Source organism: Rissa tridactyla, chromosome 4, assembly GCF_028500815.1.
Source record: "Rissa tridactyla isolate bRisTri1 chromosome 4, bRisTri1.patW.cur.20221130, whole genome shotgun sequence".
NCBI classification, from domain to species: domain Eukaryota; kingdom Metazoa; phylum Chordata; class Aves; order Charadriiformes; family Laridae; genus Rissa; species Rissa tridactyla.
The window spans coordinates 75027339-75053221 of NC_071469.1; the positions used below are offsets into that span (position 1 = coordinate 75027339).

General features: G+C 39.1%; 1 protein-coding gene and 1 long non-coding RNA gene across 6 annotated transcripts in view; both read left to right on the plus strand.

The window, feature by feature from the left end:
• Positions 1 to 20848, plus strand: part of ESRP2 (epithelial splicing regulatory protein 2) — a 46324-nt gene extending 25476 nt beyond the window's left edge. The window contains exons 8-16 of one of the 5 annotated variants that reach the window (XM_054198926.1): positions 121 to 253; positions 451 to 493; positions 1017 to 1318; positions 3399 to 3620; positions 4884 to 5070; positions 6306 to 6498; positions 7532 to 7709; positions 16421 to 16532; positions 19470 to 20848. In XM_054198926.1, coding sequence (XP_054054901.1) covers positions 121 to 253; positions 451 to 493; positions 1017 to 1318; positions 3399 to 3620; positions 4884 to 5070; positions 6306 to 6498; positions 7532 to 7709; positions 16421 to 16510 — 1348 coding nt within the window. In that variant the 3' untranslated portion in view covers positions 16511 to 16532; positions 19470 to 20848. Of the gene's footprint in view, positions 1 to 120; positions 254 to 450; positions 494 to 1016; positions 1319 to 3398; positions 3621 to 4883; positions 5083 to 6305; positions 6499 to 7531; positions 16533 to 19469 lie in introns of those variants that run through there. The other 4 variants (XM_054198924.1, XM_054198927.1, XM_054198922.1 and 1 more) reach the window with 4 other exon arrangements.
• A 1761-nt stretch (positions 20849 to 22609) lies between these two features.
• LOC128908331 (uncharacterized) overlaps positions 22610 to 25883 on the plus strand; it is a 38467-nt gene continuing 35193 nt past the window's right edge. The window contains exon 1 of the long non-coding RNA XR_008465906.1: positions 22610 to 22828. This is a non-coding gene — a long non-coding RNA (uncharacterized LOC128908331). The remainder of the gene's footprint in view (positions 22829 to 25883) is intronic.

The window sequence follows — 25883 nt, forward strand, 5'->3', positions numbered from 1 at the left end:
TTTTTTCAGTCTGTAAACTCTATGTTACAAAGTCTGATTTCTATACTATTCTTACACAATTGTTTATTAAATGTATTAAAGATTCAAACTAATGTTATTTTTGTTGGTTTTACCTTCCAGAGGTGGTGTGGCTCTTTGTCTGAATGCTCAAGGAAGAAGAAATGGGGAGGCATTAGTTCGGTTTGTCAATTCTGAACAGAGAGATCTTGCACTGGAAAGACATAAGCATCACATGGGTAGCAGATACATTGAGGTAAAAAGTAGTGACTTCAAACAAATCTTTGAAGAGCAACCTTAGTATTTTAGAATACAGTTTTAAATGAGAACAAACCGCACTTCTGTTTTGCTCAAAGTACCAAAATACAGTTCTCTCACATGTGGAAGAGCACGTGTGTTTTAGAGTTGAATGTTGTCATTTTCATGTGTGATGTTTTTTTTTTTCTCTTTAAGGTTTACAAAGCAACTGGGGAAGAATTCTTAAAAATTGCAGGAGGTAAGTGATGCTGGCGTTCAGGGTAATTACTTAAGTCATAGGAGCGTTGTTCTAGTTCTGATTTTTTTTTTTCCTTTGTTCCTTGTCTGAGAACACAAATGGATAATGAAGTAGCTTTTCCTGTTTTGCCTTCCAAGAATGCTTGACCCTGTCAAGTTCTGGTTTCGTGTGGTTGAAATAGAGCTGTGAGCATTTGGGCTGTGATGTTCACAGGCAGGTTTTGCTGTTGTGGGGGAAGCTGAGCCTTTGCAGTGGCAGCATCTGTGTACCTTTTATAAGTTCACACTAATCTCATCTTTGTTCCAATTTCATTAAAATATGAAACACCTTCAGGGTAAGGGAGTTTCACTTCAAAATAGTTTCCTGGGAGTTAGTGGTGTTTCAGGTCTTCTGTGGGTTTGTTGCTAGCTGCTCACCTCCTATATTGCTCCTTCGTGCTTTGCTGTTCTTGCGTCCTATGGAATTGACTGACCATCATGACCATATGTTGTTGGCTGACCATATGTTGTTCTCTTTCTACCAGGCACCTCCAATGAAGTGGCCCAGTTCTTATCTAAGGAGAATCAAGTTATCATCCGGATGAGAGGCCTGCCTTTCACTGCTACTCAAGAGGATGTCTTGGGGTTCCTGGGGCCGGAGTGCCCAGTCACAGGAGGGAAAGAGGGACTTCTCTTTGTCAAGTACCCAGATGGCAGGCCCACAGGAGATGCATTTGTGTTGTTTTCCTGTGAAGAATATGCACAGAATGCACTTAAAAAGCACAAAGAAATACTTGGAAAACGTTACATTGAACTCTTCAGGAGCACCGCAGCGGAAGTCCAACAGGTTGTAACTATTTGCTGTGGGACTCAAAACTTAATAGTTTAAAACATTTCCTTGAAAACTTGCACACAAATAAATTGTAGACAAGCATGAAAGTCTATTATATTAAAGGAAAGTTCTAGAAAGGGCAATATGTGCTTCCTGATTGGCGTGGAAAATTGTGCAGTATTGGTTTTTGCTTTTTTACTGCCAGTTTTGTTTTTTTAACATCCCTCATATTGTAAAGTAAAAATCACTGGATATTTCTCTTCTACTTAAAGGTTGACTGAAATCACATAAATAATTCTAAAAATACACTAGATTGATAGTGCTGATGTAGTGCTTCTTGAAAAGCTACAGCATTGTCTTTGAATTCTTATCTCCCTGTACAGAATTTCTAACATTAAATCCAAATCTGGATGCATTAAAACAGCTTTTCCTACAACTGCTTTGTTGGAAACTAAGAATTACCAGGATGTAGACGATTTTCGGTGAAAGAAAGTGAAATATTTGTTTTCTTGAGATAATATATTTTCACTTTTTCCCTATCCTTCACACGTTCCTATTATCACCTTCTTAAACTGGTAAAAGCAATTATTTTGGCACTAGCGACTTGAGCCTGTGAAAAACTTCACATATTGCATTTTTCTGTCTGACACAGAATATTTCTAGACTGATAATGCTAAAGGGAGCCGTTATGAGATTTGATCTGGTCTTTGCATAACCACTGGCTATAAAAACTTAATGCAGTTACTGTTGTAACTATGTGAAATGAGAAGCCTTTTCCATAGAAGGGATGGGGCAAGGGAAGGAATATCCACACTTGTAAACCTGCCATTTGCCCTTAGTACTGTGACATGGAGATTAGAAAAGTCATGAGTCTGATATGTGTATTGTGAAGTCTATATGAAATGGCATAGTTAGATTTTTTTTTTATTTGTTTGTTTATTTTTTCCCCCCTCCTCCTCAGGAAGAAATGAGACTAGATTCTCTAAGGAACAAAAACACTCTGTGACAGTGACCAAGTCTTTGCTGTCACTTCTGTTAGGGAGACCTGGATAAAATTTATATTCTACCAATATGTCATTACTTCTCCTCTATGACAGCTCTCTAGGGTGACACCCTAATTTTTTTGCTGCTTGAGCAAGAGGTGATTTTTTTTTAGGAATTACAGGCTGCTTGTTTGAGTAATTATGAGAGGTAAAGCCAGCTCTCATCTACTTAGTGTTAATACAGAGTAATTGCAATATTCTGTACATGGCTGAGGGAGATTTCTGACATGTGCTACAAGTAGGTTCTTGAAGAAAGGATTCTGTTGAGAGAAACTCCCTAGGCTGAATCATTATTGACAAAACTAAAGCTTTGTAACCTCTTTTTTGGCACCTCTTTCGGTGGAATGTGTTTCTTTATTTCTGATAATCATCACTAAATATGTTGTTTAGCAGTAGGCCCCAACAGCAAGTTATGTTCCTCTGTCATTTGACAATGAGTCAAAACAAAATGTTGAGATCAAGGTCTCCTATAGTTCTTATCCTCTTTTAAGAGAAGCCTCCCCCCCACACCCCCCGAAACCCTGTACTTGGAGATGAGCACTCAGGCTAAAAAAACCCAAAAACACAACAAACAAGTACCCTCACTTAACCAATCAGGTTTTGTGAATTAATTGGAGCTAGTGCTTTTACTTATTAGTTATTTCAGGTCTCAGTTCTTCTAAAATGACTGGTTTTAATTTACCCTAATGCAAGAAAGAAGTGTATGTGACAATATTGGTTTACTAGCACAAATGTGGTTTTCAGATGTTCCTTTTTGGGATATTCTAAAATGAACTGTAATCTGCTTTTAACTTTTTTATAATGAGATTATAAAGGTCTGTTATTAGGGTCTAGCAAATTAAATTTGTTAGACTTCCCCTCTCCCCTTCTGAGTTTTAAACTTTCAAATGCCCAGCAGGAAACTGTCCTCAATTTGTTTTAAGAAGGTATTTTTTTTTTTCTCTGATGTTGGAAGTGGATTTATTTAAATGTCTGAAATGGTATTGAGAGATTTGATTTGTGCTTAGCCAGATGATGCGTAAATCTCTATGTATGTGCTTTTTTGCCAACAGGTACTTAATCGATATATGTCAACACCTCTTATTCCCACTCTCCCAACTCCCATCATTCCTGTCATACCCCCACCGTACACCATTGCCACGGGTAGCATACGTGACTGTGTCCGGCTCAGAGGCCTTCCTTACACTGCTGGCATTGATGACATCCTCGAATTTATGGGAGATGCCACAGGTGATATCAAGCCCCATGGAGTTCACATGGTCCTTAATCAACAGGTAACACTATTTTGCGTGGGAGGGCTCACTTTCCAGTTATTCAACAGGGTCAGAAGTCAGGGTAGCTTACCTGTTCCTGCCTGTGCTTTAGGTCTTCTATAACCTTGAAAAAATACTTTGTTCTGTTTGCCTGTCTTTTTGTTCCTCCCCTTTTACATACACACTTGTTTTTCTTCCTATATATGCATGCATAAGACCAGGGAGGATGAAGCTTGTTCTTTTAATGATAGCTTTATCCTGGAGGCTCTCTTAAATAGTCCCTTGTGTTTCATCAAGTGCTGGAAATACACAAGACAAAAATGTCTCGTGCTAGATGGCATAGCTGCTCTGTCAGCTTCAGCGTTTCTGCTCAATGGTAGCAGTGATGTTTGAGTTTGTGGAAAAAATTAGGTTTTCCTAACTTTTAAATTGATTAGAGACTTCTCAGGCTTTAAAGAAAGTTGATAATTAAAAATTGTGGATATTTTTTCCTTATTGTCTTGTGTTAAAAATAAACGCCATTAGCCACAGAAATATTGAGGTATTAGAGAAAACAAATGTGAAAAGTCTACTATGTTTGTTCTGCTTTTTTGTTAAAGTTTTTTATGTTTTATATGTACAGCAATGTCCATCAGGTTGCAGAAAATCAGACCTGGAAATCAATTTCTAATGTAGTTATGGACTTTACTAAAGCATGTCTGGAGATTTATACTGTTGTACTACTACGTAAAAAGTAGCTACAGGGAAGGCAAAGCCAGACTCTTCCTAGAGCTTCACAGCAAAAGAATAAGAGACAATGTTAATAAACTGCATCAAGGAAAATTCCAAGTGCACCAAGGAAAATAGGTTAAAAGAGGCGGTGTCGGGGGGAATCACAATGAGAAATTAGTGAAGCACCTGAACAGGTTCCCAGAGATGGTGGAATCTCCCCCTGGAGATGCTCACATTTCAAGTGGAGAAGGCCTTGAGTGGCCTGATGTAACTTGAAAGTTAGCCCTGCTTTGAACAGTGTTTGGATTGGAGGCCTCCAAAGTTTGTTTCCATGCTAAATTATTCTCTATTTCTTTCTGCAGAAGACAGAAGTAGCGTTGTGTTAACTGTGTGCTGGTTACATCAGGCTTGCCTTTCTGCTCCTAAAAATAATTGTTATTAGTCATTGGTGCCAGATGAGGAAGAATACAGACTTTCAGTAGATGTTTGATCTTAGTACTTTCTGCACCTCTTTGTGCTCTGAGTGCTTTAATAATAGATTGACTTATGATTATTTCCCCCCCCTTCCTCTAGGGACGACCGTCAGGTGATGCTTTTATCCAAATGAAATCTGCTGACAAAGCCTTTATGGTGGCTCAAAAATGTCACAAAAAAATGATGAAGGACCGTTATGTGGAAGTATTCCAGTGTTCAGGAGAGGAGATGAACTTTGTTTTAATGGGTGGCACTTTAAATCGTAGTGGCTTATCCCCACCGCCATGTAAGTTACCATGTAAGTCTCCAATTCTTCTGCTCTCTGCTGCTAAAGGCTGATATGTGGTAGGTGCTGAAGCTTTGTGGCCTTTCACCTTTTGACTTGGGTTTTGCCATAATCAATAATCATCCATCTGTATATATGCTGAGATTGGAATTGTTCCCTTTGGGCAATAACGGGATTGATCAGAGGCATTTTTATTGTATTTTTTGGTGGTGAGTAGAGGGCAGCAAGGCCTTGCCAGTGAAATTGTTGCACACTTCGCTTTTTATGGGTGTACTGTTCTTCTGAGCTCTGCGGTAGACTTGCCTGTAGTGAAACCTATTTGGACTTAAAGGGATTTTTAAAAGGGGGAGAAATTCTATATTCTAGCTGCCGATGAGTGCTCTTGCTATCTTGCCTTAGAGCATTTAGAAGGTACTCTATGGGCTTATTTTTGAAGGAAAACACCCACTGGGATGATACGCTAACAGACCAGAGTGGTGAAGTTGGATGGATTTTTGTTTCCTATTTATTTTATTTAAGATTACAGTGAACCTTACTGTGGAACTATAATGGAACTTTACTGTTCTAATTAGTCTCTAATTGGTCTCACTACCAAATCACAAAGCAGATACAATGTGTATTTGCAAAATATTAAAAAGCTGCCAAATATAGTATATAAAATCAATTTGACTGCACACCAAGCTAAGCTTTATGTTCAGGTATTTGTTCATCAAAATGCATCAGACTAGTGAGCTAGTGGGGTATTCTTTTTTCCATTTGCTATACCCTAAAAATACTTTTTGAAGTTGCAAGAGGCCTATACACAAAGACTCATGGTCGGCAGTTGTGGATGCCCATGTGTAGCTAATATTATGGTAGTTTTGTCCCACAGAGTACAACTTCTGTTAGAAAGAACAGAGGGTGTGTTGGTGTGCACGTCTGCTTTCTCTACGCACATGGCTTTATGCTTTCTTTGAATAACTCTGAAGTTCCATACTTCCCATTTGCATATGGACAGGGCTGCTCAACTGTAGAAGTTGTGAACTGTTAGGAATTGCTCATTTTGAATGTACCGGTTGTCATTCATGGTGATGTAGCAGCGGCCTCCAGGGAAGAGACTAGAGAGCAGTCTTTGCACAAGTGTTCATTAATCATGCCCGGATGGTATTAATCACCTTGGGATGAATAATTCCTTTTCTATAGCAGAGATCTCCATTCTGATTGGTTTTTGTTGCTGTGTCCTGGTTTATTTTTAGGTCTCTCTCCACCAGCTTATGCTGCTTTCCAAACAGCAGCTGTGATCCCAGCAGAAGCAGCGCTTTACCAGCCACAAGCCCTCTTGCCAGCCACCAGGACTCCCCAGGCTTCCGCGGCTGCTCCTCCAACTGTTACCTACTACCCAGCTCAGGCTGCTCAGCTTTATATGAATTACACAGCTTACTATCCCAGGTAACCCCTAGGCTTAGCTGCTTCTCTTGATGTTTCATTGCAGTGGAGCAGGCAACTGTGTGGTCACCTGTGAACAGCTCTTAAATTTGTACTTCTTCTGTAGATAGTCCTGGGAACTTGATGTTCATCGGCAGAGGCAGTAGCTGTTTTAACTGATTCTCTGTGGCCTTGTAATGAAGTTTCGCTTTTCTGTAGGTTCTGTTTGAATCTCATGATAATGTTGGTCTAATATTTAACAGTGGTTTTGGCACTGGGGCAATGTCATCAAGGCGGTTCTATTTCTTGGCCAAATGAGGAGCTGTGTCAATACATGCCTCTACCCTCATCCCTTAGTTTGTTCTTGTACTTACAATACTGTTTCCATACTGAAAGACGACTCATAGGTTTGTGCTAGGCTTGATTTCTTACACCAGTGAGACCAAAGAATACTCATGTGTAAGCAAAGCAGAAGATCTCCCCCTTTTCCCTTCCCGCAGATGGTATCAACATAACTCGCTGAAGTCTGGTACTTGGGTCCATGAGGAAACAGCTTTTTCACTGATAAGTTCCTAGGCTTGTGACACTTACTAGTCTGAGTATCTGGTAAATTGGTAGATGAGCCCTGACCAGAGATGCTACTTTACTCACTGTTTGGTGGTTCAAAATACCAAATTTGGGCCCTTGCCTGCTTTTCATACTATGATTTCCACACCCCCTCCTTTTTTTTTATTTATGGTTTTATTAAAAAATCCTAAAACAAGTCATCTGCAGCTACTATTTTTCTCCTCCCTTGTGAAATAACAAATGCCACTCTTTATGTCTTCAACTACAAATGTTAGCTATTTTCCTTTCCCTTCCTTCTCTAAAAATAAATTATTAGATGCTGAAGAGAAATTAAGAAAGTCAACGGAGCAGTCCACATCAGGGCTGCTTGGTTTTATGTGGTTTTGGGGCTTATTCTGAAATTTAAATTTTCAGTTTCATCTTTGCATATTCAGAGTACTAAACCCAATTATTTGTTTTCATAACAACTTTGCCCCTCTTTCTCTTTCAGTCCTCCAGTATCCCCTACCACGGTGGGGTATATTGCAGCTCCTCCAGGAGCTGTAGCCGCTGCTGCCACTGCCACCCACACTCCGATTCTGCCACAGCCTGGAGCGCTAGTCCGTATGCAGGGCTTGCCATATAACACAGGAATGAAGGAGATACTCAGTTTCTTCCAGGGGTACCAGGTTAGTATGCGGTCCCTCTCCCAGATATTGTATTTGGACCTTCGAGTAATGATCAGTGGGGGTCAAACTGAGCAAGTGAGTGCTTTTGGAAATGGCTGAACAAGTGTGCAAGATCAATGTTGTATATTTAACTGGCAGACCAAAGTGTAATATACAATTTGCCTTATTCCTTATATAATAAATGTACCCTAATTTGAAAGCAGTGATTTAGTGGCTAGGGTTAGGGGTTGAGTTTGAAGAGGGAGGAAGCGCAGAGCTCCGGTGTGAGTGGGTCCGTGAAGGGGCTGCCAGAGGAAGGTGAGGGCTGCCAAAAGCTTTCAATCCTGGCCACTTTTTGGTGGGAGCCCTGGGTAGGGGCACTGTTTGGCCTGCAGGTTTAAGTGTTCAAGTCTGCTGAGAGCAAATTTCTAGCACAAAAGACTGTGACCTAGGTGTGGTGACTTGCTTGCAAAAGGAGAGAAACAAGATGCCTCTGTCAGACGCTCTTTCAAGGACTCATTATTTTGGTTACAGGCAGGAACATTTCCCATTAAAACTGCTTTACGTTGCAACCTAAAGGAAAGCTGTATTTTCCAAACCATTTTATACTGATAGCAAATATTCTACGTGCTATAGGTAACTTCAGTCAGTATGTACTGATTCAATGCTCTATCAGTGATCAAACACATAGAAACTCGTCTTCTTGAGGAACGTTAGAAAAAAAAGCACCACGTACAAACGTTTTTTTTCCAGCAGCACTTATTTGAGTTAATGGAATGTGTCTTTCCATGTCTTCTGCCTTTCATCTCAGAGGATATTGTATCTATATCCATGTTTTGTCATCACATGTTGCTAAAAGGAAAGAATATTGTATATTCTGGTGAGTATTTAAGTTCTGTGGATAACAGCACTTACACAAATACCAAATCTGCCCTTTTGGTACTACTCAGAAGCCCTGACTTAAAATCCTCTTGCTGGGTCTCAAACTACTGTTCAAACGATATGTGTGAAAAGAAGACAATTTTTGCATGCCTGTCCTTCAGAATTCTCTTAAGTTGTCTAGCAGCGGTATTGCTAAAGGATAAGATGTGAACGGATTCTTTTTAATGCAGTTAATATGAAATATTCGGGCATGGTATGTTTTCTTTTTTTGTTAAAGATTTTTAAAGGACAACAGGCTTTAATTGTAGAGCCAGATGTCTGCTATGTAAATGAATGTAAACTGAGAACAAATGCTTAAATGTATATGTTCCAAGTTTTGAGTATTTGGAAGATACAGTGCTCCACCTGTTGTGGTTTCTTTTCAAATGTTACTTTTTTTTTTTTCAACTGTCTGGGTTTTTTGGTGGACGGATGGTGGGTCTATTAAAAAGTTAAGCGAGGAAGCCTATTTTCTAAATTGAAATTCAGCTAGAAATATAAGGGCAGCGTTGAAAAATGTGACCCAAACCTGTCTGTGCATGGATCAGGTTAGTGACAATGTCACTAGTAGCTCTGTCTTACGCTAAAACTTCAGTTTAGTGAATCTGGACTTTGGGTCTGGTGCTGAATTTGCCCTTTTCCTTATTTCTGCATTTGGAGAGCAGATCACAGTGTTTGTATTGCACAACTAAATGTTTCAAATGAATAGAAATTCTGCCACAAGGTGAAAACTATATTCTTCTGCTGCAACCTTCTGTCATCATCAGTTACTGTTATTAAATTGGTCACCTCTTTGATTTCTTTAGAAGATGTTGTCCAAATGAGATCGGGTTCAATATCTTATAAAGGAGCCAAGGAATTATTTTGAATTGTTCTTGGAATCCCGTGTGTGGTAATGCTAGTTTTACACTTGCTCATTCCTCTAGGGGAAAAAAAAGAGGTGGTGATTTACTGTATTGGGACAATATTATGCCTCTGGTGCAACAGCTAATCTTGTTTTTCTTTTCTCCTCCCCTTTTCTCTCTTCTCACACTGTTTTTTTTTCATTTTCTGCTGCTGCCCAAGGATTTATTGCACGATGCTTCTGCTCATTTGTAAAGTGAGCCCCTAATAATCATCAGTGGTTTGGGCATGGTTTCGATCTCTGTATAACTAATTGATGTTGGTATTCAATGGGCTTCAGTGTTGGTATTCTGGGAACCAGATCAGAGATGCTGAGATTGGAGGGTGATTTTTTGTCTTTGTATGTCCTTCTCTGAAAGGGTCAGGTTTTAAGTTTTAAGTTCTTCCTTTATTCTCTTCAATTTTCTTTCTTCGGTCTTCATGGGCTCTGTATGTTGCATGTATGCACATGTCACTACTTCAGCGAAAGCACCTTTCATACCAGACCTGCCTCTTAAGAGATAGACTTTGCTTATCATGAGCTTCAACAAGCTGGTCTCAACATCAGTACGTGCTTCTAATAATAAATAATGTAAAAATATGCAGATCAGCATTTTAATTTTAATTTAATTTTATCAGCACTAGCCTCTTGTTTAGTGGTTCATCAGCGTGATTTCTTCTTGTAGTTCTTCTTTCTTGTTTTTATTGTTGAAAAGTCCTTCCAGTTTGCATGTGTTTACTGTATCTTGCATTAAACAATCTTGAAAAACTTGTGAAGAATTATAATAGTAAATCTTGAAAATGGGAACTTTCTCCATCACCTTTCTGTAAAATACTGTAGGATACTGTAATCTTCAAAAGAGCTAATATTGGTACTCTGATTCAGTACATAATTCATGTTAAACTGCTTTTTAGTTGTACTGTAATGCAACAGGGCCATTGATTTGACTTCAGTCATATACTGGATACATAACTAAAGGTCACTTAAAAAAACCAGCAACGACAAGAACAAACCCCACCATACAATTCAGATAGGAGAGTGGGGTGACAGCAGTAGTTGTGACAGGTGCTAAAAGAACAGCTGCTCAGCAGGTGCTGGTCTCTGGGCTTTATGTTGAAGTAGGGATCTATGGATGTTTACAGGAAATTTCCCTTATAATTTGAAAAATATGTAGCTGTGCTTTGAAAAATATGTGATTCTAGAATTAAAAAAAATACTTCCTATTTCAGATCCTATGGGGAAAGTTTGAGGAAGAAATATTGCAAAAATAGTAATTTTTTTTGCAACGGGAAGCAACAGACTTCCCAGTGTTACGTTAGACCATCACGCTGTACAATTGTAGAAACAGTGAGAGAAATCAAGTAAATAAGGAAGGAACAGGTACAGTAGGTGGGTGATGGATTTACATGAAGTTGTTTGTGCGTATCAGAACAAATTTTTTCACTAAAAAGTATTTTTCTTTTATTTACCGGCTAAATCCTCTATGGATATTTTACTCTTAAGCCACTAAATGAATCGAGGGGAAATATTTATAGTCTCCAGATAATGACTTTGTTTATTGCTAACATTGACAGAATTGGTATTCTGGCAAGAACTGTTAGGTTTACATACAAGTAGATGCAATTTAACTGTGTCCATGATCCCAGCTGACCAAAAGCTAATTCACAACTGTTGTCTTAGCTAGGATTCAGCATGCATTTAGTAGTAGCTGCCTGGTTTCTTGGAGGTTGGCATGAATGTAAAGTGAACTCCTGTCTGCCTGAAAAATATGGCGTGGATTAGTTCTTAGGAAGCAGACTTCCTATTTAGGTAAATTGTGCCTAAGTATAGTAGGATGCTTCATTCAGAACTAGTAGAAAAATAAACTAGGAGAAGGCTAAGATTTAGAGGCCACAGTCACCATGTCCGCCTTATTTACAGTCTCCTGAAGTTGCTGAAAAAGGCTAGGATGGAAATGCAGGGACTTCTTTGTGTACCTACTTTTATGTAAGAGAAGCTTAAAATAAATACTATTCTTTAAACCTGTGCTGGGCTTAGATGCCTTTTATGTGCAGCTAGAGAGAGCTTTTGCAGTATATTAATCCTCCAAGTCTTCAGAGACACAGAATTCAAGGCTCATTGTTGGGAGGGGAGGAGGGTGGCTTGTGCTTAAAGCAGTAATAAGGAAATGAAGGGAAGTGGATGGATGGCTAAATTCCAAGGGCATTAACAACATTTCTCTCTTGTATCAGGACAGCAGGCTTCATTGTTGCTGACTTTTTAGGGATTAGGTTTTTTTCTCTGAAATGCATGCTTGAACAAAGAAGTATTCTCTATTTCCTATGGTTTCCTTTTGAAATCTGACGCTTCGTAGTCTGAGAGGGATACCCCATCATCTGTGTGCCAGTTCTAGGCATAGCACCTTCTGTTGAGGGAAGGGAACGGGAAAAGGATGTGGTAGAGGAAGAATTCCCACTTACTGGTATTTAAGTCATTATTGTATGCTCACGCCATGCATTCAGAATATATAGTATGCTGTTTGTTTTGCTTTATTCCTAAATTTATCTTCCACCTGGAAATGTTGCCTGTGTGGAGAAAACATTGTGAGACTGGGTCTAGTAAATTAGTGGTTGCTGTTTCTGTCTGTTGCCTCCCATGCCTGAAGCAAGAGACTTAATTTGCACCATCTTTAAGCTGTATTTTTGGGAGCAGGCATTACATATCTCACTATCGGTTCCACAAAACATTCAGGTGGTTGCTAGTGCTCGTATCAGCACTTTTAAGGTATACTTTATTGGCGAGGCAAATTTAGGGTATTTCTCCTTACTCTTGTGCCAAATCTTGCAGTTACCTGTTTATAAAACCAGATTCTACATTTCAGACTTACTATATCTAGACTTTTTCCAAAGTCTGAAAGCTGGATTTCTTCCCTTTGGGAACTGTCCTATGTTAGAGTTTATTAGTAGTTTAGGCTAAATTGCAGCTGCAATGCTGAAGCGGCCATTCTGCCTATGATGTTTTCTTTTCTGGGTGGAAACTGGATTTTATCTTCCATTTCCCCTTGTTTTTTTTCACAGTTGGGGCATGTCTAAATATAGTTTCCAATTTTAATTTTGTTTTTAGCAATGGATTTTTTTTTTCCGTAGATTGCTTTGCATTTGCTGTTTTAGGCTGATCTTTGAATGTCCACTGTAGGAATTGCAAAAATAAAATGGAAATCAATGTCTTGCTGTTTAGTGACCCATTTAAATCTGTGCACAGTCTGTGAAGGAACAAGGACAGTCCCGTAATTCCCCTCAACATAGCAGGTATTTCTGAAAGAAATAAACTAGCTTGAAGAAAAAAAAACACAAAACACGAACAAGCAGTGTAGTATACTACCTCTTTATTAACCAGTCTGTCTCTGATTCCTATCATCTTAAAAAGCTTTGCACTGCAGTAAGCTGAGCAGATAGTCTGTCTGGGAGATGCTGCCATACTGGAGGTAACTGTTGGTCAGAAATGGTCACCTTTAGGAGAGAGGAGTTAGGGTTATTTAATATTCACCTGTCATTTATTATTATTATAGTCTTTTGTAATATGTGATTTAATATTATAATAAGTGTTATTTAATATATATGTGTTGAAATATCTGCCGTTTCAAATGTTAATACCTAGAAAGGTATTTACCTTACACTCGCAAGGTAAACTGCTGATTCTGTAAAGAAGCAACATGTCCTTCAGGAAACATCGTTTTGCCATTATTGACAGCCGTGTCCTAAGCTATACAAGTCCTCACTGGCACAGGGGAGATAACAACAAGAAGAACATAGGGAACAGGGGGCAGCATTCGTCACTATTCAATGTAGTCTCCGTTCCAGTCATTTGTGGGGGTTTGTACAGTATATATGCATATTCTTCCTGCCATCTTGCAGCCTGCCATAGAGCTCATCTTTGACCCCAGAATCTTATTTAGTAACTACTTGCAAAGGTTCTGGTTTGCTTCCTTCTCCTAGGTTATGTTCTAAATGCAAACCTTAGCCTATATCTAGGTTCTGCATTTAGTTTTCGTCTTTCTTGGTCCTAGTTCCCATCTCTGATCACTGGAAGTCAGTAGAGCACCAGAGTGGATGCTAAGAACCATATTTTGATGTCCTTAATATCTGAGGCTGACTTTTCTAATAGAGCTTTTCGTTTAACAATGGTATTCTGTGCAGTCTTCCTTACTAGACCAAACTAGACTTCTTAATGGCTGCTTTGAGGGGGGGAAAGAGAAATTGCGTTATCGTCTGAATTTATTTCTGCATTCTCCTTTGGTCATTCTAGGAAATAGGTCTCCCCTGTTCATCATCTATGAGCTTGTGAGAGTATCCAATTTAGTAGGATGAGGTGAAGGAAAACTCTGATAGAGATTGTATTCCCTAGATTAAATAATGGCTTAAAAATGCTACTGCATCATTCCAGTAGACCACTATATTTTAATGCTACTGTTGACATACTGAGAGTAAGTGGAAGTCCCTGGGTGAGAAAGAATCACAGAATCTTTTTGGCTGGAAGGGAAGTCCAAGCCCCCAAGAGTCATGAGCTCAAAGGGAGGAGGGGACGAGGCAGCAGCTCTGGGGAAAGAGGCTGTGTTCCTGTTCAGAGAGCAAGGAAGGTGTGAATGAGATATGAGAGTGGGATAAGAGGTGGGTCGGGGAGACACTAACAGTGGCATGAGGTCTGTATTTAATTTTATTTCCCTTAAATTTAAAGGGAACTATTGCAGCATTTGGTAACTTTTTACCAGTTACTTGTGTGCTAAGGGTAGGTATTTGAAAATACAACATGAAGTTTCATATTATCTCAGTACTGTTATACTGTCAGGCCTAAATAACACTTATACAGGAAACAACCCACTAGAATCTAGCTCAGTGAACTTGCAACTGGTTATACTGGAAGGTTAAATCACTAGGTGGTATTTTTCAAATCTAAATGGAAGTGGCATTTGGCCTACTGCGTTGTAGGTGAAATGAGCAAAACTGTGTTTCCATTTTGAGCACAATGAGTTTATAGGTTTACCCTTGGCTTTACACTGTTTATCCTGCATGGTTGGATGTTTTTGTTTTGTTTTTATGGGTCTCTGAAATGCAGACAGAATCAGAAGTATTCATGATCATGTACTTCCTCAGGCAAGTTAGGCTAGTTTCAGTTTTGTTCACAGGGAGTAAGAATTCCCCCACTTCATTTCCCAGGTTGGTTTTCAGTACTACTTTCTGAAATCTGTAAATTTGAGGAATTTACTGTTCCATAACTTCTGTTTTAATTAACTGCAATCTCTTACCTATTTTTCCTGTGATTAGAAGTTGCTTCTATAGCTAGGTATTTAGATTTTCTTTTTTCTCTTTCTCTCTCTCTCTTTCCCTCTTTCCTTAGGCCTGGGCCTAAGCTCTGACAACTTTGACATATCTGTGCAGGGGTGTTTCCCCACTTTTCATGTTTTCTTGTTTTCCTCATTGTTTATGCATTTCAAATGTAACCTTTTAAACACTGTCCCTCACAAGAGACTATAGACCTTTGCTTACTGTACATCTACTGATAATCTAAAGTATGTACTATCTTGAGACATTCCTTCCAAAGAGTAAACTTACATTTTGTAGACTTGTTTCAAGGGCAGGTCTGGGAGCTGATAAATCTAATATTTGCACGGTCTGGTTGCCCTGGCAGAGACTATCTAGAAAATACTTCTTATATTTGGCTTTTACTTAATGGCATGGGTCTAGATGTGAAGGTGGCTAGAATGGAGTAGTAAAAATTCTGGAAGGTTCTTTTCTTTTACGTTCTCTGGGCTCTTGGTTGTTGTTCTCTGTGGAAGGTGTTTACTGTGATGGTTGTTTTTTTACTTTTCAGTTTCACTTTGGATGGGTACAACATGTCCTGTGTGCCCAAACAATAATACCTTTTTCTCCCTAAGCTGGCAGGAGACTTTTTGTATTATAGAAATGTCAAAGGAAGGCAGCATAGTATGGCTACATAGTGCATTTGGCAATCCTCTAAAATGTTGGTGCAAAACAGCCATTTTAGGCAGATATAGGAAACTTATTGCCACTGAAAGGATATTCTGTAACTTGGGTTATGTTAAACATTTTGTCTTACAGGAGCCACTCCAGTAAGTAAGTCTTTGTAACATGTGCAAGTATGCTCAGTTCCTTTCCAGGATACATTCATTTCCTTTCCTTTATTGGTGTGACTGTACTGTGCAGTCACTATTTTTATTTTAATATTCTTCTACTACAAACCTATCATGATGCAGTTACACTGTATAGTTTCTTTCTTTTTCCCATATGGAAATACACTATACTAGCATAAATGCTATTTTATCTTTTTGGTGCATTCATGCATTTACGCCGGGACATTGTTTTTCCTTAGCCACAGGGGTGTGTCGTCTACGTAATGCAAACATCATATGCAGCTAAAGTGTTTTATCACTCTACTCTAGAGAAGCTGCAGTTTATTTCCATGACTGCACAGAAGATCTGAATGAGATCCATACACTACTTCTCATCTTCCCACTTCACTATGCATGCTGGAAGACACTCAGCTGTCCCAGTGAGAGGCATTACTGGAAGGATGATTATGCAAACTTAGGAGTTTTGTTACCTGATGCTGCTGTCTCATGCATAGAAGGAAAAAAGAGCACTTCGTGGTCTGAACTATTTCCCTTCCTTGATAAGGAACAGTTCAAATACACAGTTTAGAACATTCCCCACATGCATTTACTTTAAATCTATTTTTACAACGGGTAATTCAGTTAATGCATTATTTTTTCTTTTAATCTTGCACAAAAATAGTATCTGTCAAATTCACTGTCTCCTGCCAGTTATTATCACTGATGCTCTTAAATATGGTTGCAAATGATCATCTGTTTGGCTTGCTGTACCGGAACTGTTCCTTCTCTTGCTGATTATCATATATCACACTTGTACTGTAGTATGCACCTGATGACTACAATGGCCTTATTCAGCTGAGCGATCAAGCACGGAGTGTGTTACAAGCACCGAAAGAATGGGTCTGTTTGTAACTCTTTGTAACTTCTGAAGAAGGTAAGATGCGACTGGCAGAAGCTGGGTCTCCAGTGGTGAATGGGAAGGGAAAGAAGGGCTTGGTGATACAGAGTCATTTGCTTGTGGCTTTTCCCCCGTCTTAGCTTGTGTTGGGATCCTTGCTTTAACCTTTCTGCTTTTTGTCCTATTAAAAAATCAAATAACATAAAGAAATAGGCCAATTGTGATCTGTAGTTGGCGGGATAGCAGTGGTGGAGGTAGTGTGATTGCCTGTTTCTGCTCAGATGGTGTGTTAAACTTGCAGAAGGCTTTATTAATGTTTGCTTCTCATGTGAAGCTTTCAGTCCAATATTTTATTTTTAGTATAGCAGTAGATGATTTTTTTTTCCTGTTATGGCTACAAAGCGCACACAAATGTATGTGCAAAAAATCCCAAACATCTGGCTTTCTCTTTCCTGTATCACATAGCTGTCTAGATATTAATTCCTGTTTATTGATCTCCCTAATGCGATGTAAACTTTTTTTTAGAAGAAGTTTCGTTGGTACAGTGGCTTTCTAATGCAACTAACTAAACTCATTAATGGTAAACTTCCCCACGTTTTTGGCACTAACACATAATTCTCAAAGAAACTTTCTTGTGACCTATGTGGAGTTTGTGATTTTCCAATACTATTGTATTCTATTCAAAATGCTACTGATTACTTACTCTGGGTTTTTTCTCCTTAAAAAAAACAAAACAACAAAACCCCACAAAAACAAAAAGCCAACACACAAAACTTTCAATACAAAAAATGGCGATCAAATACTGTGCCTTGAGAGAAGTTCCTTCACATGATCACCATCAGCTCAGTTGTTTTCAAATTAGTTGGTTTCTTATGATACTCTTAGATTTGCTAGGGCAAAGATAGATTAGAGGCTGCATGGCCTGGTGGTGTACAGAAGAATACCTATTATTATTCTGAGTGTTTCCATATTCATGTGACCTTGGAAATCTGTTTGGCTCTCTTGTTTTACCCAGATTAACTGTAAAACTAGATTAGCAATAGGGTTCTACTATACATGAGATGGAAACAGCCTTTGACTAGAAAATAATTCATGGAATAGCTCATCCTGAATTCGAAGCAGTCCAAAGTAGTATCAGACAGATAACCATTCTTTTTAGAACAAAACACCCAGAAAAAAAGATTTGTATGGATTTGAATCTAATTTTAAAAAATATATATCTGTACATAAAGAAAATGTATTTCTAGCTATAAATCTAGAAAAATAAGAACCCAAAACGAGTGTGTCTTAAAATGAAACTGAAGGGTTTCATTTAAGCCTTTTAATTATCTTGCTTGCAGAATGTGTAGACTTCTCTGGTAACTTTCTATGCAACTCTTATAACATGAATTTCAAAATCCTTACCTTGGTATTACACCAAGACTGCTATTTAAACTACTTTTTAAAGCTCTCCTCTGTGCTCCAAGGTCTAACTGTGCTCCATGTGTGTTTTCAGCTGACTCTGAACTGCCATATTAAACTTACATATGGATTAGCAGCAAAGAGCTGCTTAAGAGCAGACCATCTTTTATCTCAGATTTGTGGCTCAACCCAAACTGTGTACAACTTTCTCTTTGAGCACAGTGTTATTCTGAAATAAACCAAGATAACTTCCAAACCTGAACTGGGCTTCAGACGTGATGTTTTATTTGTCTTTGAATTTTTTTTGCATGCTGTTTCTTGACTAACTTTAATTCTGTGAGAAGAAATGATATGAATTCTGTACTAACTGTCTTCATACATGATTTTGGTTTCTAAAGTGTACTGTTGCTTATATCTCAAGAATACTTTTACTGCCTGCTAAATGTTTGGGTGGGTGAAGCTCTGGCATGTACTTGCTTCATTTTCATATGCTTGATTGAAAAGCTGATCAGAAACTGCTGCTGGTAATAACAGAGAAGTTTGATATTTCTTGCAGTATACCAGGCACACACAAATTCTACAAAAAGTGAAACTCTTAACCCTTTATAAAATCGTGAGGACGTATGTCATATAAACTTAACTTGAATTGGTTTAATGCTCATACAACTGGTTGGTTTTCCAGCTAGTTTTATCTGGCACCGATTTCTCCAACAAACTAATCTTGTATGTTGAGGTTTCGATCCTTCAACCTTTTGGTTTGAAACCTCACTGAGATCCGTTTCAATCCAACAAACAGGGCTTCCGAACTTGGCTTGGAAGGACCTCCAGCATGTTGTGAGAAATGGCTGGGGTGCCATAGGGCAAACAGAGATGTCTGATTTAAACTCAGCATTTTGAAGCTGCCATTTAAGAATTCACGAGGGCAAATGTAAAGTAAATCAGCTCCAATGACTAAATAATCTTATTTGCTATCCTGCTTTTTTCTTAGCCTTTTTAAAAATACAATAAAGGTTTCTTAAATTCAGTTGGACTGCGCCAAATTTTACTTTGTTTTACTGAACAATGTCTTGCACTGTGTACCCGTGTTAAGTTCAGCTCGTCCTCCCAACAGAGAACTCTCATACACCTATATAATTTTTTTATGTTTCTAAACTTTGCATGTGAGTATTCACATGCCTCGTAGCCTTTGTCACTTGGCCAATAGTCCGCATAGTACAAGAATTATTTGCTGAATGCCTGGACTTTCTTGCTCCATTTACCCTTTATTAACATCTAAGTCTTTCTTTTCTTGTCAACCTTTAATCTGAATTACATCTCTAGCAAAATCTTTGCATGGAATTATGTCTACATCATTCTGTTCAGCACAACAGCAGAATAAGAGCTGCTGCTGTTTTCCAAGCAAAGCTTTTAACCTTTGGTCCCTTCTCCTCCTTCCTATTTTCACATCCAGAATCTTTTTGACACAGACACAGGAGTGGAGTGAACCAGATGCACAGCATTAAAAACTGCAATTCCAGCTGTGGTCTCTGGTCTTAACAGGTTTTTTTCTTCTGTCTTCTTGTACCATTGCAGCTCCACACAGATTCCATCCTCGTGCTTTACAACTTTAGTGGCCAGCCCAGTGGAGAGGCATTGGTGACTTTTCCAAGTCTGGATCTAGCTAAGAAAGCAGTGGCTGAGAAAAACGGAGAGCTCCTGGGAAGCCGCTGTGTAGAACTGTATCTGGTCTAACTAAACACTCTTTGGGGGATGGGGAAAGAATGTTGCACTAAACACCGTGCCTTTTGCAAAATAGGAAGTCTTCCCTTGCCACCCAGGCAGCAGCAAATGTGCCTTTTCAGCATAGTATGTTGGAATGTAGAGTGGTACGTGTCCTGTATTTAATTTGAAAAATGGCGTTTCCTATGCCAAAGTGAAACAAAAAATTATACTGTTAATTTACTTAATTTCTAATGTACTTGTTTAAAAATAAGCAAACCCGCTCCTGGCATCTAGTTAATTCTGAAGACAATGTAATAGCACTTCAGCTATCGCAGACATGGAGAAACCTGTTCAGTAGCATTTGAAGTGGAAAGCGAAGCTTGAGTCATTCAGATTCTTCTGTGTTTAGTTTTTAAGAGTTTACACTTGGCAAAGTGTCTGGTTTTTGTAGAGTTTAAATGTCTGTAGGAAGGTCTTTTGGAATGCATAGCTTTCCCAGTTCAAAGCTTAGATCATATTGATTGTTTTGTTTTGTTCTTGACTGGAAAATACCAGGATGCTGGACCCTACAAATGCAGTTGTGCTTTCTCATATTTTCATTATACATTGTTTTGCAAAAGCCATATTTGTCTTTCTTACCAATGTACTGCTGCCAATGTGTAATGCAGAAAAATAAAAACAATAGCAAAACCAGGCAAATCCTCCCTGGCCACCCATAACTCCCTGCCCCCAGCCCCAAACTTCTAATCTCTACAGGACAAAAATGGCACATAAACCTGAGTACTAATAAGTTATATTTTTTTATTTAAGCATAATAGCTTTCAGATACTGTATTAAAGATTTTGCTCTAGTTTATGTGCATGCAATTTGTTTACATCTTTAAACTACTTTATTTGTATATTATGAAACAAGATATGTTGAAGTCTAAATCCTCTAGTGCATGCTTTTTTTCTTTTTCCCTGTGTGTGTATATACATAAGCTAGAAGTACTTTTACGTCATGTAGCATATGTTTAAAAAAAGACATCTGCTGTAGAAGCACTAAATGACTTTGTTTTTACTGTGCCTTACTTCAAAACCATTCCAAGTGCAATACCAGCAGAGCAAAATGTAATGAATCCTGTTGTGACATGTTCATGGATGTCTGAATTGATCTTTTTTGTTAGTGTACAATTTGAGTTGTACTTAAAAATACTGAGTGATGTATGCTTCTTTATATTACAATAAATAAAAGAGATGCTTACAATGTGTGTTGGCTTTTGAAAGTAGCTTATGCTTTGTTTTAATGTATTTTCACAGGGCATCATAACCCTTTACTTTTTTTTTTTTTTCTCCTAGATTTAGGTAAGCATATGTACCTTGCAAGAGTGGTGTGACTTTTTTTTCTTTTTTTTTTTTTCTTTCTGCACGTGCTGACGAGAAATATGCATGATATATATTGCTCTTGTAGTGGAACATTTTTTAGGTAATGCGATGTAAATGTTTACCTGCTTAGTTCCCTCCTTCTGGTGTCAGAAGAAATGAAGTATTGAACTTGAAATTGTGTTCATGTGTGGCTTTAATTGGCTAATTGGGTCACTCCCTTCTCTGTGCAATGTAAAATGCTGCATTTATGTCAGGATGGATCCTGGCAGCCTTTCTGTAGTAAAAATGGAGAAGGGAAAGAAAGAAAGTTTGTTTCTCTCTAGTCAGAAGCATCCCATGTCAGATGCCATTTCACCATTAAAACCTCCCAGATGAAGTTTTATCCCAATTAGGTGGAACTGGAGAGAAAGCTTATGCATTAAAGTGGGACTGTTAAAATTAATCTGTTTCCAAGAGTTATCTTGGCAAAGTCTACCGAAAATCTGACTTTTAAAGTAATACTAGAGAGGGCCAGACCATTACGATTAATGTTCTCCTTATGCCTTTGAGGAGAACACTTTTCCCTTTTAAAACTTTGGGGAGTCCCTGTCCTGAGCAGTGCTGTACCTCTGCCACGTAGCCACCCCTCCACGCTGGTCACCTCTGGGTTATGGCTTTGCAATCACTTGAAACATCTTACTTTTCTCTTAATAGCCTGTATGGAACTTGTGGTTTTCTTTTAGCCAAAAAAATACTAAAAATATATATAGTCCTTAACAGCTCCTTCTGTTGCTGTTTATAAGATGATTTGCGCCATCCTTGCCAGGTTGGGAAAGCCGAGCTGGGGCTGGCATGGAGCGCCTCGAGTCAGCCGTGTTTCAGATGCGCACGTTCCGCTTGCTCTTTAACACCTTCATGGCAGTTTAAAACCTCGTAGTGCGGTCCCGTGCTGACACGAACCGCCCTTGGCAGCGGACTCCGCCGCCTGCGAGGGCCGTATCCGTTCAAGAAGTGGCCGAGCAGCGCTGCTGCTGGCCCTGTTTTGGGGTGAGGGGGAGGCGGGCCCTTCTGCACCCGCCGGGTGTCCCCCCGCGCTGCCCGCCCCGGCCGGGGCTCGCGCAGCCCGCCTCTCCCCTCAGCCGCGACCGCCCCGCCCAGGCACCCGCCGCCAGCGTGAACTGAAAAGCGAAGGAGGCCTTTGCCTGGTGTTTGGCCCTTTTCTGTGGTAATAAAGAGACGGGCCCGTAGCAGAGTGGTTGCCCTGGGGGGTCGGCTTCGGGCGTGGGGGTGCAGGGGAGCCCCGGGAGCCTCCCAGGTGTCTGTGGCCCTGGAGGGTCTGCCTGCCCACCATGTCACCCTCCCTCTGCCGTCTCCCAACACCCCACACCTGATGGCACACAGCCTCTTCCCCCCCCCTCCCCAGCCACTGGCACAACCCAGACTGTGTTTGCAGTTGGCGTTTGAACTTTGCTTTTATCAGGCTAAGGCACAAATGCCGCCCAACCTTCCAGGCCTGGTGTGCGTGACCCAGCAGGCCAGCTGCCCCTGAGGGTTTATATGGCTCAGCTGTGAGGGGGGAGTCTGCTCTGGGGTCAGGAGGAGGGGTCGTGTTGAGGCAGACATACTCTGAATGCTGGAAACCTCAGGTATAGCAGGTGACTTCTGGAAGTTAAAGAATGGTTACATTTATACCTTAGTGGCACCTCTGGAAGCAGTGTGTGTCAGGAATAATGTCAGTTTGGAGCTGCTTACCTGCAATTTGGCAGTAGAGGCTTTATTGCTGATGAGCTGTATTTCAAATCCAAGAGGTCTCCTTTACCAGTAAACGCTTGCATCACATGTCTTTGAATGAGGACTCACATCTCCGGAGAAGGCTGGGAATTTAGGGTAAGGCCTAAATGTTTTTTTTATTTTCTTTGATGTATGCATTTATTCCTTGCAATTGGATTTTTCAACCATGTTGTGTTGCAAAAGTCATATCAAAGGGATTGCTGTCTTTACATGCAGGTTGTTTAATGGAGTAAGAAAAATAAATACAGAAAGCATTAAGCCTAAATTAAACCATTTCAACAAAGAACTGAAGTTTGTGAAAGAACTGTGATTTGACTGTTGCAGTTGTTAAAGAACAGGTCCCTACATTCTGTCATCAGCCACAAAACTTGTTTCTCAAAAAGAAGCTTATTCTGTGTTCATAATTAGCAAAATGCCTTACCTGTGCTTGTATTGTTGTATTATATAATTGAAGAACAGAATTAGTGTTGTTTGTATTTTGTCTCTTAGTTTTATGCTCCTAATAGTCTTAGTTAGGAGATGATGCCTTTACTCATGTATTTCTGCTCCTATTCTGTTGATACTGATAATTTTATCTGGAAATTATTTATATCTTGGTCACCAATTATTTATATTTTACTCCTCCCCAGTCTAGAGAGAAGATAGCTTATTCTTATTACTTTTGTTTGAGATGAGGTGAGACTGAAGAGTTTAAAATGGCTATTCTCTGTTTGAATAGTTACAGCTGTGTTTCCAGGCCAGGTGTTTCATAGAAATTTCTTCATCTACGGAGCACACACACACACACACACGACAGGCTTACAAGTTTTCCTTGTTTATGTGAACTAAGATATTTTCAACAAACTTTTATTAGTGAAACTCAATTCCTGTTTTCTTTTTTTTTAAGAAAAAAAGCCTTTCAACACCTTCATTTTTGAAATAGTATTTGTTTCATTTCAGTCAGTTAAAATGAATCATGAGATGTGCAGTTTAACCAGTTGCATCCTGTTTTGTGTAGGTGTGTATTTGACGAAGTCCATAGTAATGAATTTAGAGTCTACCGCTTACAGTATCTTCTAAAAGCTGATTGCATCTAAAGATAGCCTGAAATATTCTAAAGCAGAAAACTCTCATGATACGTGCCAAGGTTTCCCAGTAGTCAGTTTAAAACTTTGCCTTTTTAGATCTACTTGTTATATGGATTTTTAAAAAGCAAACCCAAAACAAACCAGAGGCATGACTTTTTTTTCCCCCTTTTTTCTTTTTATGTAATTAGATGAGGGCCGCTGTATTATTTAGCTGGACAATGTAAATATTCAAATAATGGTGTTGGAATGTCTATCTGAACTTGCCAGTTGTTTCTTATATTGGTGTGTTACTATATTCCTTTTTCATTTTACTTTATATACTTGATGATTTAAAAAAACCACCAAAACTATCTAGTTGATGTTGCTTTCTATGTGTTTGCTGATAACAAGAAGTAGAGTTGAAATAAAATCCATTCCCTTCTGTAAACATTACTGAATTACTGTTATAGTTATGTCTGTTTACTGTTAGCTGTGTCTTTGAGAGAATATCATTTGCTGTGGGTTTTGGGGTTGCTTTTTTTGGTAATCTTTATTTAGTGGCAGGAGTAAGAGATTTTAGATTTGTGAGGAACGTCAGTGGATTTTTGGTTTGGTATTGTAACTGTTCAACTGTTGGCTTGGTGTTTACTGCTTACACTAATCTTTGCTACCAGCAGATGTCCCCTTTCGATCAGGGTTTGCAAGTAGTGTACTTGAAATACAAATACTTGGGGGCCTGAGGGTTTCCTTGTTAGCAACTGCAGTAGAAGTTTTTGAGTACTAATATCAGTAAATAATCTGTTGTCCGTTAGTGTTAAAATCAGAGGCCGTTATGTTTCCCATGAAATAGATGATTTAATTTTTTTTTATGTTGTTCTTGGTTTTCTATTTTAAATGTTTTCTGTGTAGAGTGGTGCATTCATAGATATTTGAAAGGGTTGTTTTGAAAGGTACCAATTAATTTAAAATTGTGAAAATTACGGTAGGATCTGACTCTATGTAGTTGGAAAAATAAACTTTAAAAAATTGCTCTGCAAAAAGAAATTATTAAAATCTCTAACAGAAAGCCAGTGGAAATGGCTGGACAAAAAGAGTGCTTGAAATGTGACACAATTGTGAAGGTACTATTTTAGAATGTGAGAAACCATGTGACCGAGCAAAATGGCTCTTTAGCTGGTTTTAAGACAGAAAAAAAATTACACCAATAGCATAAAATTTAAGGGTTTACGACTGATTAAATTTGGTAAGAAAAACATGACTGTAGCCTAAGTTGGACATGCGTTTGGTTGCGATGGTTCTCTGCTCCCAACTGGTAGATCTCAGTGTGGTGTTTATGCTTTGCTGATTGATTTACTTGCTCTCAGCCTTGTGGTTGATTCTTGGTTTCCTGGTGTGGTATAATGGCCTCAATATTGGCAGGGTTTCTCGTTGAGATGTGGTGACTTTCTCAAGCTGTTTGTTCAGCTCCTCCTTGCTGGGGGTTGTAAACTGCTGTTGGCAGAGAGCAAATTTGCTGTTTTTGCTGCTTTGGATCCTGTTTCCAGCCTACTCCAGATCCATAGCTGCTGGATATTGGGGCATGGTGGACAGATATACTGGGACACCATTACTTGCCCTGCTCCTCATGGTGCCTTTTGCAGAGCAGGCTGTCCATATGGCTCAGAGCGAGCTGGAGCTCAGCATGAAGAAAACCAGACTTGACACTTACTTTCCCCCTCCATCTAAGACCCATGTTGATATTCTGAATCACCCTGTGTGTGTTAATTTCTTCTCATAAAGAGAAAGCCAAATTGACGATGTAGGCTTGTTTTCATTTTCAGCTTTCCCCCTATCTCTCAGGTCATTTCCTTTTGGTTGTGCTGAGCACCATGAACAAACAGTCTTTAGAAATTCTCTTTGTAGAGGATCTCATGCATATTAATCACTTGGACTATAGTGTGTATGTAGCATAGAAAGAGGTATCATAAAAAATGGGGAGGCCTTTTTAATGTTTAGTATTAGATCTTCTTGTGTTTCTCTAGCACTTGCCACGTTTTGGGACTGCCTCATTTGTTCAAGAGGGAATTCTGTGAAATTAGGAATGATTGAGGGGGAAGAGGGTTTGT